The sequence below is a fragment of the Seriola lalandi genome, unplaced genomic scaffold (genome assembly GCF_002814215.2).
Source record: "Seriola lalandi dorsalis isolate HSWRI2012SDOR001 ecotype SW California unplaced genomic scaffold, Sedor1 jcf7180002054873, whole genome shotgun sequence".
Taxonomy (NCBI): Eukaryota; Metazoa; Chordata; class Actinopteri; order Carangiformes; family Carangidae; genus Seriola; species Seriola lalandi.
In genome coordinates this window covers 1,043,775-1,057,802 of record NW_019525426.1, presented here as the reverse complement: position 1 = coordinate 1,057,802, position 14,028 = coordinate 1,043,775, and the positions used below count along the sequence as shown (strand labels likewise).

Genomic DNA, 14,028 nt, shown 5'->3' with positions numbered 1-14,028 from the left:
AACACACACTGGAATCAAAAGCCCTCCAGCTTTCTTTAAAAAAAAAATAAAAAAAAAATTTTACGCCATCCTCTGTGCTTCGATCTATCCTCCCGTCTAGCAGCATCCTGTGGATTCTGCACACCCAATGGTTTTGGATGGCACTTGATTTCCTGTGCCTTCTCTTTGCAAGTTCCCATTCAGGCTCTTATCTGCCAAGTGACAGATGATCAATGATTATGCTGGCTCGCTTGCTTTGCAAGAGTCCTGCCAAGTGGGGTGAGATGTACACATTACACATGCTCACAGAAACACACATGCATGCAAGTAGATACAGATAGACAGGCAGACACATGGCTAAAGGAAATACACACACACACACACAAATATATACATATTTATGCATCTATTAAAAGGTTCACAGCCTCTTCTTATAAAATGCTCAGACAGGAAAGTGACCACAGAGCTGTCAGGCAGAACAAAGAAAAATGATATGTGCTGGTTAAACTGATTAAATCTGATTGAAAGCCTATAACCATAAATTGCATCACTACTTTTGTGCCCTTTCCTCTTTTCATTAAATCTCCCCCTGTGGCGTAGTGAGCCACTGCGATAATCACAATATTTTTCATGCACCACCAGAGGCTGTTTGGGTGTCCAGTGCCGCAGAGAGCTTTTGATAGCAACAGGTGGCACAGAGCTGGGGAAGGTCAGGACACCCAGTCATCTTACTGTCTGGTACACTGAGCAGGCACAGATGGCATCTCCTCCTCATATTACATGCAAGCTGCATGCTCCTGCTCTGAGTTAACAGAACACTGAGCTCAGCGGTGGTGCCCATCTTTAGCATGCCCTGCTTGGTATTAAGTCCTTCAGGAAAAAGAAAAGGAGAGAAAGACAAAAAAAAGAAGATATAACTGTGATGAGGTGACTTACCGAGGACGGTGAGTGTAAGAAGAAGGTTCTTAAACAGCTTGGAGCAGATTTTGGCACATCTGGACTGAGGCCTGGCCTCAATGGGCTCCAGGTGACTCTCGTGCATCCTCACCTCCACTTGTTTAGGCATACTGTTGGCACTGTGTCAGAGAAAAAGAAAAAAAAATTAAAGGTCTGCTTACTAAATGCAAAACTTTAAAGCGGAACCCCATCAAAAACATACTCTTGCTCATACAGCATTATTAATCAGTATACATCACAATCACATGGTCATGTTCTTTCATGAGTGGTCACTGTCAGAAAAAGCAAGGCGTTATGTTGAATCTGTGACAAAATAATGCCCCATAGCACAGAAATCAGAATATTCTGTGTGTGCATACTGCCTCTAAAAAACAGACAAAAGTGCATAAAGAAAAATGTTGAGCATTCAAATGTGTTGCCAAGCTGTCAGTCCGACACTGCTCATGGTTACTATAGCATCCAACAGATGGAAGCTGACAACAATCTGCTGCTTGTAAAATGACAGCCCTTTGAAGCAATACTTCAGACACGAAGCATCTCAAGTATGTTGATGAAAAAACAATAATTTTCTGAGAATTTGGAAGAACTCACAGGCTTGTCTACATTATGTAATGTGGCTGACTGTAATAACTTGAGGGACAGGTTTACCATGCAAAAGGAAATTATACAGATTTTGAAGCAGAACTCTAAAAACAAAGTGGTGTTATTTACACTACATTTGCATCCACAGAACAAACTGTGAAGCAGCAAGTAATTTTAATCTCACCAAAATTCAGCACACATCACAATTCAAAATGCTGTATTATGTAATGTGTCTGTTTTTAACTGATTACTATATGAGGTGTAGACAAACGCTGACAAAGTTTCTTTGGTAAAACAGCAATGAAAAAGAAAAACAGAAGGAGAGAAAAAATAAAGATAAATGGCAACTTGACAATACAAAATTTGATGAAATACAGAGAGGAGGAGCAAACATATTGTTTGTTAAGACTTATACACTCTCTTCTCTGTCTCAGTTATGATTTTGTGAGAGCACACTTAGAATCACACAAAACCTCAAATACAATTTGAAGAAGGAAAGAGAAAAAGAAAGAGAAAGGAAGAAAAGAAACGAAAAGAAAAGAAAAGAAAAGAAAAAAAAAAAAAGGAAACGGAAAGAAAAGAAAAGAAAAGAAAAAGATGAGCTTTGGCCTTATAGCCATCATCTCCTCAAGAAGTTACAGGAACAATCTATCAAATTGTCTTGTTGGGTTTGACATTTTTTTTTGTGTGTAAGGAAATAGAGATGTCTCTATGTTGCTATTCATCGACCAATAAACCCATGAAAATGTCTGCTGTGATGGATTACAAAGAAAAGCAAAGAGGAAATAATGTGACTCTGACCTTTCACCTCACCCCTGGGGTTCATGGCCTAAAACTCACAAACGGAAGCCTCAATGGTGAAGTTAACTTTTTTGTCCTTGTACCCTCCCCCAGTAGTCCACTATGAAGTCAGAACACTTCATAGATATTAATCATGGTGGCTGTCAAGTTTTTTTTTTCTTTTTTTTTTCAAAGCTGAAACTTGATCAAAGGCAAGACAGGGAGCTCAAATCAATAGGCCACATTTAGGGAACTTCCTCGCAACCAAAGGCTCTTTATGATGTTATTGTTGTTGTGCAAGTAGTCACTAATAATTCCACTTGAGCACACACACACAGAAACTCACACACTTACACACACCTCCCCCGGCTTTGTGTATTGCTGCGTTACAAGCTTGGCTATATAGGAAGACCACCTGGTCTGCTTCCAGGCGCACAGATGGATCAGTCCTGTCTCATCTTATTAATTTCAAAGTGAAGTGTGAAACACAGAAAATACATGCAAGCTACAATCACACTGTACCTCCGTGTTATTTAATACCTCTGATAAAAGCTGGATGAATTAGTGAAACCCCAGAAATAAAACACTGAAAAATTACCATGTAACCCCATTCCATAAGAGTGATGAATGCTGTTAATTGAATTTCCCCACTTTTCTCTCCCTTTCATTATTTTTAGCACGAAGAGAGAGGACAGAGGAAGCAGATGCTGAACGTCACAGAGGTCGGATATTATTCTGTCATGATCCTCTCATTAGCACTTCTCTCGCCAAGTCAGAGACAGATGAGAGAGTGGGATTGTGCAACCCAGTGAAAGATGAATATGAAAATGTACAGCAAAGAGTAACCAACTACATCAGACAACGATCATTTCACGCTAGTAGGGAAAAGATGTTTTTTTTATATATATGTTATAGACTAATTTTACTAGACAGAAAATTCTCCTTGCTGTACATAATTTTAACTTTCATTAACATGACATTAGCTTAGAATGAATTCTCTCTGCCCTTAAGAATAACTCTGAGATATGAAACCTTTTTCTGCATCCATTGATTTAAATTGATTTGAGCTGCTTCTTTTAGAAACTGTGAGTCACTAAGATGTCACTAAAATGTTAATAGCCGCTCATAAAGTGAGTTTCTGTGACTATAATTGGATTTGACAAAAAAAGTCCAGAAGAACGTCATAATTCAGAAGTCAAGACGGACACACATACACACACGCAGGCACGCACACGCACACACACACGCACACGCACACACACACACACACACACACACACACACACACACACAGAGTTTCTCCTCCTCAGTCGCTAATAGGATCATTTTATAAACCGGTTAATCTTGGCCGAGGGCTTAATCAGATTAATTGCATTACAGGACCGTGAAGCCATGAAGAATTAATGAGGGTCTTAATAAAACTACACCTGATGTCAAACTTTTCACTCGTACACCAGAGAAGTTCCCTCCTATTTCTGCTACTGTGTCACAATTTTTAACTTTGATTTATAAAACAGATTGCAGTAGTGATAACAGAAGTGTTAGTTAATCATTTAGAGAAAAAAGAAGTAAAAGTAGATTATGCCTAGAACTGTAAATGTAGTACTTACTTCATTTCTGGTGGAGTAGAGGTAATAGCTATATACATTGACCAGGATCAAGTCTCCAGTCTTTGTTGTTTAAGAGTGAATCAGCACAAGAAATCGTTAGCAGGATCACAACTGCTCCATCCAAAAAAAAATGTTGACAGATGTCAGCAGATAAATCTGCCAGGTACAAACAACAGGGCTCTGCTGACAGCTAGAAGCTCTCAGCTGTCCACCAGCTAGTCCAACGCATCCAGAGAAGAGCGAGTCAACACAGCCCAGACGACAGACCCATTCACAGCCGCAGCAACCTGAATTGCCCCATCCTGATGTCTACAACACCCCCCCATACAAACACACACACTCAGCCCACCCCCTGACTCCACCAGCATCACCATCACCCACAGCCAGCTACACACACACACACACACACACACACACACACACACACACACATGCACAACAAATGCACACTAAACAAACCTGTAGGAAAAAATAAATAACTAAAAAGAAGAAGTGTGTGTCGGGGGGGGGGGTCGATATCGAAGCTTAAGAGCCAAATCCATCAGGGATCCTCCATTCCCTGGACACTGTAATCCCTCCGGAGATCACGCTCCCAGACTCATCCAGCTACATGGGATAGTGAGGGGAAAGGCCAGGCTGCTGGAGATGAGCATGATGATGCTTACTAATGGCACCATGCGGACAGCAGTGCTTTGTGAGTAGCACCTTTTGCTGAGAAGGGAATAAACGACAAAGGAATGACAGGTGGAAGATTTAACATCCATAATGTTGGTGTTTTGGAGCTTTGAGGTCATTCTGCTGGACAGCAGATGGGAGGTTAATGTTTACCACTCTCTGTAGTTATGCTCAACATTTTATTATGTCACACATGAGCCATGGTGGTCAAATAGCATACAGGATAATATGAGCTATCTGCTAATGGGTATGTCACACAAGACCGCTCTTCAAAATCATTACACTCAGAGATATAATAGGCATACAGCATGTCATGTGTCCTTTGAAAACCCCAATAAATGATCATTTAAAAAAAGACAACACTTATGTCTTTTATGATACTGAAAAAATAAAGTTCGCACATTCAAGTCAGACCTCCAACATATATATTTACATATCCCCACCATTCAAGAAAACGCCAAAGCTCTGAACTCCACAGCACAAATGACCAACGTGATTCATGTGAGGATGGTGTCACAGTGATTTCCCTCTAGTATCCCAGCAGCATGGGACTTCACATCGTATTGAGCAGTATCACATTATTCTAATTAGGGAAATGTGTTGGAAAGCTATTTCCTCCTCAGACAAATGACCAACTGCACAACAAAAGCCAGAGGAATGCCATCTCTGTCGGCAAAGGTTGTGTCATGAGAAATCACTCATCCTAAATCCCTTGACATGTCATACTCATTCAAAGGGCTCTCTCAGGGAAAAGGGAGCATTTTCGGGATGAGAGCGAGGGACTAGGACAGAGAAGAAGGGGTTACAGGGGGGAGTAAGAGGGACACTAGGGGAGAAGGGGGTACTGGGGTCACACCAGCACCTCTCAGCCAAAAGAGGGGCCTGTGAGGGGAAGGCTGAGGCAGCCATCCCTGCTCTTGGCTGGTACCATGTGAAGCTCTCTGCTTCCTCTCTCTTCCTTCTGAGAGGCTTTGTTTCACACGCAAACAGCAGCAGTGGCCCCAACTCGCCCGGCCAAGCACTGCATCCAAACTGGCAGGGGCGAGAAAAGGAGGGAGGGGGCTCGAATGGGGGGGGGTATAAGGGTATAGCAAGAGGGGGTGGGGGCAGTGGGCATGTCCAGAATGCCAGTTCTTTCAGGCCACTGATGTCATGCCTGTGCCCACCGTGGGAGAGCAGCGGAGGGACCAAGGCGCCCCTTTCTCCTTCCCCCTCCACAGTCTCTTTTTCCAGGATGAATGAATCTTTCAGTAGCGGCACCCATTGTGTCCCATAATCGACGGCGATTATCCCGATTTTATGCTGCCTTCCCAGTGCGAGGAGGTTCCCTGAGTGCTGGCATTGAGGGCCACCGCGATGCAGCAAGGACCACGAGGGGTTGTCCTGGCAACACTCTGCGGCTTAGAGAGAAGGGGATGAAGGGGAAAGAGGAAGCTCAAAGCCACACACACACACCCAGCACACAAACACACAGCCTGCACACACACCATATAAAGATGGGATGCAGCTTGAAAGATTTGCAAACGGATAGACAAGTTATATCTATACCTCACCAAAGAAAATCTCTTTTTCACAGAAAAAAAAAAAGAAACATTAAAACACTCATAAAAACTTCACAGGATGTTTTTAAATAGTGCTTCTTTGGTATCTGTGCTGCATAATTAATGAGCTGCTGTCACACACCATTCAATGGCACTCATGAGCACAACATGAGCTTACATAATAATTAACAAGTTTGCATTAGAGACCGGTTGTGTGGTTATACTTGTCTAATTCAGGCTGCTGGGATCCATGCGATACCACAGAGGGAGATGTAAATGAGAATACCAGTTTCCCACTGGTTTCCCGTGGGGCCCGATGCCCATTCTCATGACTGGAGCATCACAATATACTGTGAGGTAAAGACAACTGGAGCTGGGCCAGGCTCCGGATATATCTGGCCCCTCTGGGCCTCACAGTCACTTGCCATGCAGTGGGAAGAAATGGGCTCACACATAGTGGCTGTCTAGGAGCTGTGGAAAAGCACCCCCCACCTCAAATGAAGCTCTCAGCAAACACTTCAGGTTGTGCTGTGCATAGGAAGTGGGAGATAAATTCTAGCATCAGAAGAAAGGGAAACATTGTCACTCTATATCTCAATTATGGATCCCTAGATGGTTGTTGGGAAGAATGCATTCAGTGATAGATAGTGATAGAGAGATGTGTGGACTGCCATGCAAATGTGGTTTATTCCATCAGCAGTGTAACCTACTGTTCTTCAGTAGCTCAACAAAACACACAAGTTGCTCTAAGAGTGCTGCTCGCTTAGAAAAAAAACATTTCCTGTAAATGGAGGGACCATAGCGAGAAAAAAAAACGTTCCCACTGGGTGGAAGTTGCCTCAAAACTTTGAATTGAATCAACCCCAAATACCAAACCCCAATCAACACTGTGCTTTCCCATTATCCCTATTATGGTTGTTTCCAACAACTGCCAAATGAAATTTACCCACCAGGATCTCAGTAAGTTCAGCTCTTAGAGACTAATGGAAAAAACTTTTCATTATCTGCCTTTTATCTGCAAAAGAATCCCTTAAGTGTGTGGATGTGTATGTGTCCACTGTCCACATAAATGCATGTATCTTAGCTGGTCAATAAACTCATCCAAAGCACACAGCACCCTTGGCTAGACCTTGGTGTTCCTAAAAACTCTAATGGCTGGTATCTGTGACTGGATCAGAACCTCTATCTTCTAGATCTGGTTCATTTAAGAGAATGAACCCATAGGTGTGCCGAGTCACACAGTGGTCAACTTGAAAGCTGTCTTGATCCACTTCCAAGTGAACCCTGGAGTGAGATTACAGTCAGATCAAAGACTGGCACAGGGCCAAAGGAACTGCACAATGAATGATGCATATTTTTGCTGATAGTCACCGAAGTAAATTCCATGCTGCCACTCACTATTTCTGGATTTAATGAAAGAGCTAAGCAAAGAAAGGAGAACAAATAACAGATCCTAAAGGACATAAACCTGTAACACCAAACATGTACATTTACAATTACAATTTCAAAACTCAAGTGAGTGTCATTGTAATATTTTACTTAGTACTGCCGTATATCGGATTATTGCCTTAATGGAGCAAAACAAAACAAATATTAACAACTATAAAAGCATGTCATTGGATATATATTTTATTTTAATATAATTTCTGGAGTTTGGTTATTCTATGGGAACAGAAAACACTCTTTTTGGCTGTATAGCCATTAACAATTCTAACAAAAAAAATAATAAGAAGGAAAGCAATGCTTTAATTCTTATAAACAACACAATCAAACTTTGAAACTGGAAAATGCTTTTCAGATGTATTAAATTCTAAATATTTGTGCTTTAGTGACAGTTGGAAATACTTCTTTCTGACAATGTATTACCTGCTATTGACTTGACTCATTCTTGGGGTGATTCTGATTGGGGTGCAGTCTGGTCTTGAAGGGTTAACCCTTCTAAACAGATATGGGGTAGCAGGCCAGGCTTTCAGTACCACGGTCAGTGACACAGTCTCAGGCCTCAGCTCAGGTCAACCTAACTCTCCATAGTGCTGAAAGAGCTGTGTTTACCACAACTGATCCTGAGCTCAGCATGGGCCATCCCAAGCTGTCAGGAGACCCCACAAGTACATTGTCAAATGCATTAAATTAGCATGTAACACTATTCTAAAAACTGTCGACAGATGGAGATAAAGTTTTCACAGGAATTCACACACACACATTCACTGACCTCTGGCAGCAAAACATACTCATTTGGCAGATTTTTGTCTCTGTGTGTTTTTCTATAACAAGTACCAATCTCCTTTTACAGTTACTTCCCATGCTGTGCAGCAATTTGCAAAATGCTGTATGTGTCAGCTGTAACAATGTCCCTCCCTCTTTTCCTGCTTTCATCACATATTGAGACAATTACCACAATTTTTTACCATTCTGTTTTACAATCAGGGTGCATCAGCATCCGAACAACGCATGATTGAACCATACGTGCCTGTCCCTCAGCATCCTCTAAGGTTTCCCTTTGTTTGGCACAACTCTTTGTGTCCATAATGAGGCAGTCATTAGAGAGAGCCTCTGGGAATCCTGAGGCCTAGTGTTGTAGTCTGCATAGGTCTCTCAGATGTGACCAGTCCCACTATAATTATGTGCTAACGGCCCATTATGCTGGGGAGTGGTTGTCATAGAACTGAATTTGGTCATTCCCATTCATGTGGATAAAATCTGCAGAGACATAGTTTGATGGTATCTAATCAAACTCCAACCCACTTTACTGCCAGAGCAACTTAACATAATCACATACTTGTACACACGTCTTTTCATCTCCACCCTCACCTTTATATCTCTTCTTTTCTCTTCTGTTGCACTGAAAGTGACCTACTGCCAAACCTGCAGGCACTCATGTTACATTACATACACTGTTTCCTCCATCATGTTTCTAAGAGTCTTAATCGTCCCGCTATGTTTTCAGTCAGGTCCTTCAAAGCTGCAACCGAAAGGATTGTGTTACTGCCCATCCAGTATCCCCTATCCCCAGCCCCCATCATTTGCCTACAGCTGCTCAGATGAAAGGTCAGCGGAGAAAAGAAGATCATCCATATTTGAGATTCTCCCGCTGTACCTCCCTACAACCTCCTGTACCAGACGAATGGTTACGCACCTATTGCTCATCTCTCATCTCCTCCTATAGCTGCTCCTGTCTTCATGCTGGCTGCAAATGAAGCAATGCTACAGTACTATCATTAGCAACCGCACATCTGTTTAACAGAACTGGCTGTATAGCAGCACGCAGCTTTTGATGGCTTCAGTCCGATCCCCACAGGACCTCATTAAATCAGGCAGTAAGGCAGGACCACCCCACCCCCTACTACAACCACCATTATGGTATACCCGCTATATTACTGAGATGGGGATGACAGAGGCAGAGAGACAGAGAGAGAGAGGTGTATAGTAAACAGAGGGAAGGGTGGGAGGGGTGAAACGGCAAGAATGCAAGATAAAGATAGATGTGTAACAATGTATGGGGGAAGGGTGGAGGGAAAAAAAAGGGGGAGGTGGATAAAAGAAGGTGTGGCTAATGAAGGTACGGATGGAGACAAAGGATTGGAATGGCGAACAGATGAGAAAATAAGGTGGAGAGAAAGGGTTGGGCGAAGGTAAGATTAAAGTAATCAACTGAAGTGGAGAATGAGATGGAGCATGTCCCTACATTAAAAGTAATATGAAGGACTTCTGTGTTATCAGGTTATCTGTGGATACATGAAGAGCTGACATCTGTGTTGGGCAGGTGGCCCTGTGAAATGAGATTACTGCACAAATCACGTTTCATACATCACTAGACTCACCTGCTACACTCTCAAATTTAAACAATGTAGACGATCCGTGCACTTACTCTCACTATAACCCCCTGCCCCCCCACCTCCTTCCCTTCACGCTCCCACTTGTGTGTGCACAACATACATTCCAGACACGCGCACAAAATATTGCACTGTTGCCTGTGGTCATAAATCTCTGTTGGTCCAGTCCCGCGGTATCCGAGGCGGGGTGAGGAGGTTACAGTCTCACTCAGGATTTGCCAATAGGAGGACTAAGGAGGATGGATGTTCTCTCACTAATTAAACACTGGAGTCTGTAGGGACTGAGCACAAGCAGCAGTAGCCATGCCCCGCTCTCCTCACACCACCCCGCAGTGTTGACAGAAAGGGCATTCCTGCACACACACACACACACACACACATACACACACACACACACACACACACACACAGATCATTACATCAGCCAGCTAAGCCGGACGACTGCACACACATACACATAACTCCTAAAGGCTGCAAATCAATGTAATTTTTTTTTTTAAGCGTATTGCATCATGTCCAGCTCATATGGTTAAAAATGCCATCAAAAGTCACTGAGCTGATTGAGATAATTCCTAAAAAAGTAGACAAATAAAATTCCAAGGGCGTATTTACATCTACCCTAATACACAGTATGTGAAAGTGTAAATGTAAATTTCATGCTAACTAATGTGCTATACCCGGTACAGTTCACCGTAGACATCAATACTTAAAGTATAGATGTATACTTTAGATGTTGCAGCTAGTGCCACAAACTGTACTTGATACAACCGGCAGAAATTCCTAGACATACATTAGGACTAATTTAATTCAGTATTTCTTGAATAAAAGTACTCTTGTGCCTCTTGGATATGTGCCATATGGTATCTACTGACTGTCATGCTATGCTTATTACTGCAAACAGAATCTGAAACATGTGTAGACATGGCCTACAGTGATGTTATCATACACACATTTCTATGTGATATGATTATTAAATAGTTGAAAACTCCTTGTTCCTGCTTGTCTGTGTATCTGCACTGAGGAAAACACATCACATCAAGGATGACCAGAATGCAGTGGGGAAGCAAATCAGGAAAGCAGGGAAGTGTGACAGAGCTGTCAGTCTCTCAAGTGTGTGTTCTCTCCATCTCTCTTCCTCATTACAAACTCTCTCTCTCTCTCTCTCTCTCTCACTGTCTCTCCCTCACAACGCATCATTGCTACCACAACACTGTGTCATCTAAAAAAGTGCCTTGAACTGCTGAGTATGTCTGACAGACAACACATTTTCAGCAGAGGCAGATATGAAAAATATGAAAACCTGGTGTGAACCTGAGTGCTGGCCCAGCGGTTTTTAGAGCAGCAAATACCATTTTGTTCGAATCAAGCAAATTCAATGGCGCATGTATTGAAAAATATCATAAAACAAATCTGCAAAGATAAAGGCGAAAGGGGATCAAAGAAATATATCTGGTTTGTGTTTAAACAATTTGCTTTTTACCCTTTTTCTAAAAGCAAAACTTGCGTCTGTGCTGTAAGGTGAAGTACGATTTAAAGCCTCCACACTCTGCAAGCCTGCTTTCCTTTCAGGACCACTTCACTGACGCTGTTCTTAGAGAAACACGTCTAGACGGTGATTTTCTCATATCCCTGAAATGCTGTGAAAATAAGAGCTCTATTACTGACTACAGTTATACATGGCATCCCCAATGGGGACCCCTGCTGCTCCTCAGTTCATTGTTTTTCTTTCTATGTCATTATTCGCTGCATACTTTGTCAAACTATGTAAATATTTCTTCAGTCACACGCAGCATTGGAATGCCATTCAGAGCAAAAACACACTTGCTAGGGGCTTTTTTTCACCCCCTAATTATGAAAGCCTGACTATAGTCACAGTCAATCATTTTATCAGAAGCCCTGGGCAAAAGTATTTTCGACATATTTCCACATTTTTATCCCAGTCCTGGCCAAATCCCCAGAGCACACTGCTGAGAGGATGGTAAACCCCCTTCAGTCGAGATTTAAGGCATACAACACAAATTCCCCGAAATCCTGGCCCACTGTAATCCTCATACCATAAGAGGAGCTGGGATTCCCAGTGATGTCAGGATCCATCTGAGCAAGCAGGATCAAGTACAGTGTGTAAAATGTAATTCTGATTCAAATATACTATATGTATCTAAATTAATTTAACTTGACAGTAGACAATATCTACAACCTTCCTTTCTAGATACAGTCACTAGACAGAAACCATTGGAGATATTATCTAATAAACAAGCTCCTGTATACTGTTTAGACATGTTTAGATGTCTAGATAGATAGATAGATAAATAGATAGATAGATAGATAGATGCAGCTCCTAATTAACCAGTGCATAATGTGGTGAGCCAAAACCCTCTAACAAAACCCTCTCTGTGTTCATCAGCCATTGAGGCAAGCCGCTCTTGGAACACACCACCCCTACCAGAATAATGGGCCACTTTACAGGCCTCCAAGTTAGTTCACAGAATCTAGAGCTGGGAAACCGCAAGCACAGGGTTCATTGGGAGGAGGGGCAATTTAATTGTTTCCTCCGTTTTTGTTTTTGTAACCAGCCACCCCCCCCCCCCTTAAGCCCCCCTCCCTCCTCTCTTTTTCCCCTTTTAGTTCTGAAAAGCGGGCTGACAAACAGGCAATGAAGGGGATTGTTGTGTGTTCCGCTGGACAAGTGGGTGAGGTAAACAAAACTAGACTGTAGGGTCTGTCAGCTGGGCTGGTCGGGATGGGATAGGCCGAGCAGTGGGGAGCAGCACACATGCAGAGGGAGGATTGGTCAGGCTTGTGTGGAGTAGGAGGGGAGAGGGGGCACTGGCCGTTTTGAGGGAGAGCTGGGTAGTGGGGTGAGGGTAAAGGGTCCTGAGGGTTTCAGGAGGGAGAGCGAGAGAGTGAGCAAAAAAAAAGGGGGTTTATTCCGGAAGAAGTGGGAGGTGGACATGGGCGCTGAGGTTACTCCTCCGAGTGTGGGCATTGTATTTGGTGCTGAAGTTCTCATGCATGTCCTGTTGTAGCTCCCCAAAATGTCCGAAAAGTGATGGAACTCTCCGCGATTAAGCGGACAAGTGGCAGCTCTGCGCTGCGCTCCCACAGCTCGGGCTATTTACATACTCAAGAGGAACATTAATGCCGGCCGATCCCCCAGAGCTGAACAAAGAAGCACACAAACCTGCCTCAGAGGCCCATTACGCACTTAATTGAGGATTTGTGGAATAGTAAAAAGGGGCAAAGGAAGAGGAAGGTGGGTGAGGTGGGGAGGGGTAATGGGTGAAGTGGGTAATGACAATAGTTTTATTTTAATTTGAACTTTTTTAATACTGTTTTTCATTTGTTTTTTGTTTTTTTGTCTGTTTTCCCACTCAGTTTAGACTTCAGCTGATGGCAGGAGGATCAAATGTGAAAATAATATCTAGCCACATCTTTGTCACCATATGGAAACTCTAATCATCATCAAATCCTTTTTTTTTTCTACTCATCCTCTTCCTCTTTATTCCCCATTTGCTGATCCTCCCATTATCCTGATTGTTGAACTGTCATAAAAGCTTTACTCTAGAAAAGACGATGAGGGGAAAAGCAGCTAGAGCAACTTCTGCAGGATACAATTAATTTTCCAAAACTTTAACAGAGGTTTAACAAACATTACTCTCATTAACATTTTAAGTATAGTTTGAATGTTGTTATGATTATTATGCTCCAGTATTCTGTCAAATATGAACAGTTTTATTGAATATCCTTCTAGAATTCAATTGAAAGTAAACTATTATACAGTGTTATTGTTTCATGTTACATATTATTGTCTGTGTGTTGAGGCATAAGGTTCGCAGAGCAATGGCATTAGCCAGAGTGGCTCCATCTGATAACCAGTGCGAATCTGTCAGACTGAATCTTGTGACAGTTCTTCAGATGAAGTCTTCTACTTGTTTTGAACGAGTCACTAAGTGCTTTAATTATGATTCTTTTGTTGCCACACAATGGGCTGATTGTTCTCAGTGGCATGGTCTTTGGTGCCAAGAGAAAAAAACAAAACAAAACAAAACAAAAACGTGACCCCACCCCCCC

General features: G+C 42.4%; 1 protein-coding gene across 3 annotated transcripts in view; it reads right to left on the bottom strand.

The window, feature by feature from the left end:
• The window catches only part of LOC111671220 (excitatory amino acid transporter 2), a 29,546-nt gene that overhangs the window by 10,321 nt on the left and 5,197 nt on the right, over positions 1-14,028 (bottom strand). Inside the window, exons 1-2 of one of the 3 annotated variants that reach the window (XM_023428284.2) lie at positions 3,909-4,159; positions 916-1,055 (exon numbers count right to left, since the gene is read on the bottom strand). In XM_023428284.2, coding sequence (XP_023284052.1) covers positions 916-1,055; positions 3,909-3,946 — 178 coding nt within the window. In that variant the 5' untranslated portion in view covers positions 3,947-4,159. Of the gene's footprint in view, positions 1-915; positions 1,056-3,908; positions 4,160-14,028 lie in introns of those variants that run through there. The other 2 variants (XM_023428286.2, XM_023428285.2) reach the window with 2 other exon arrangements.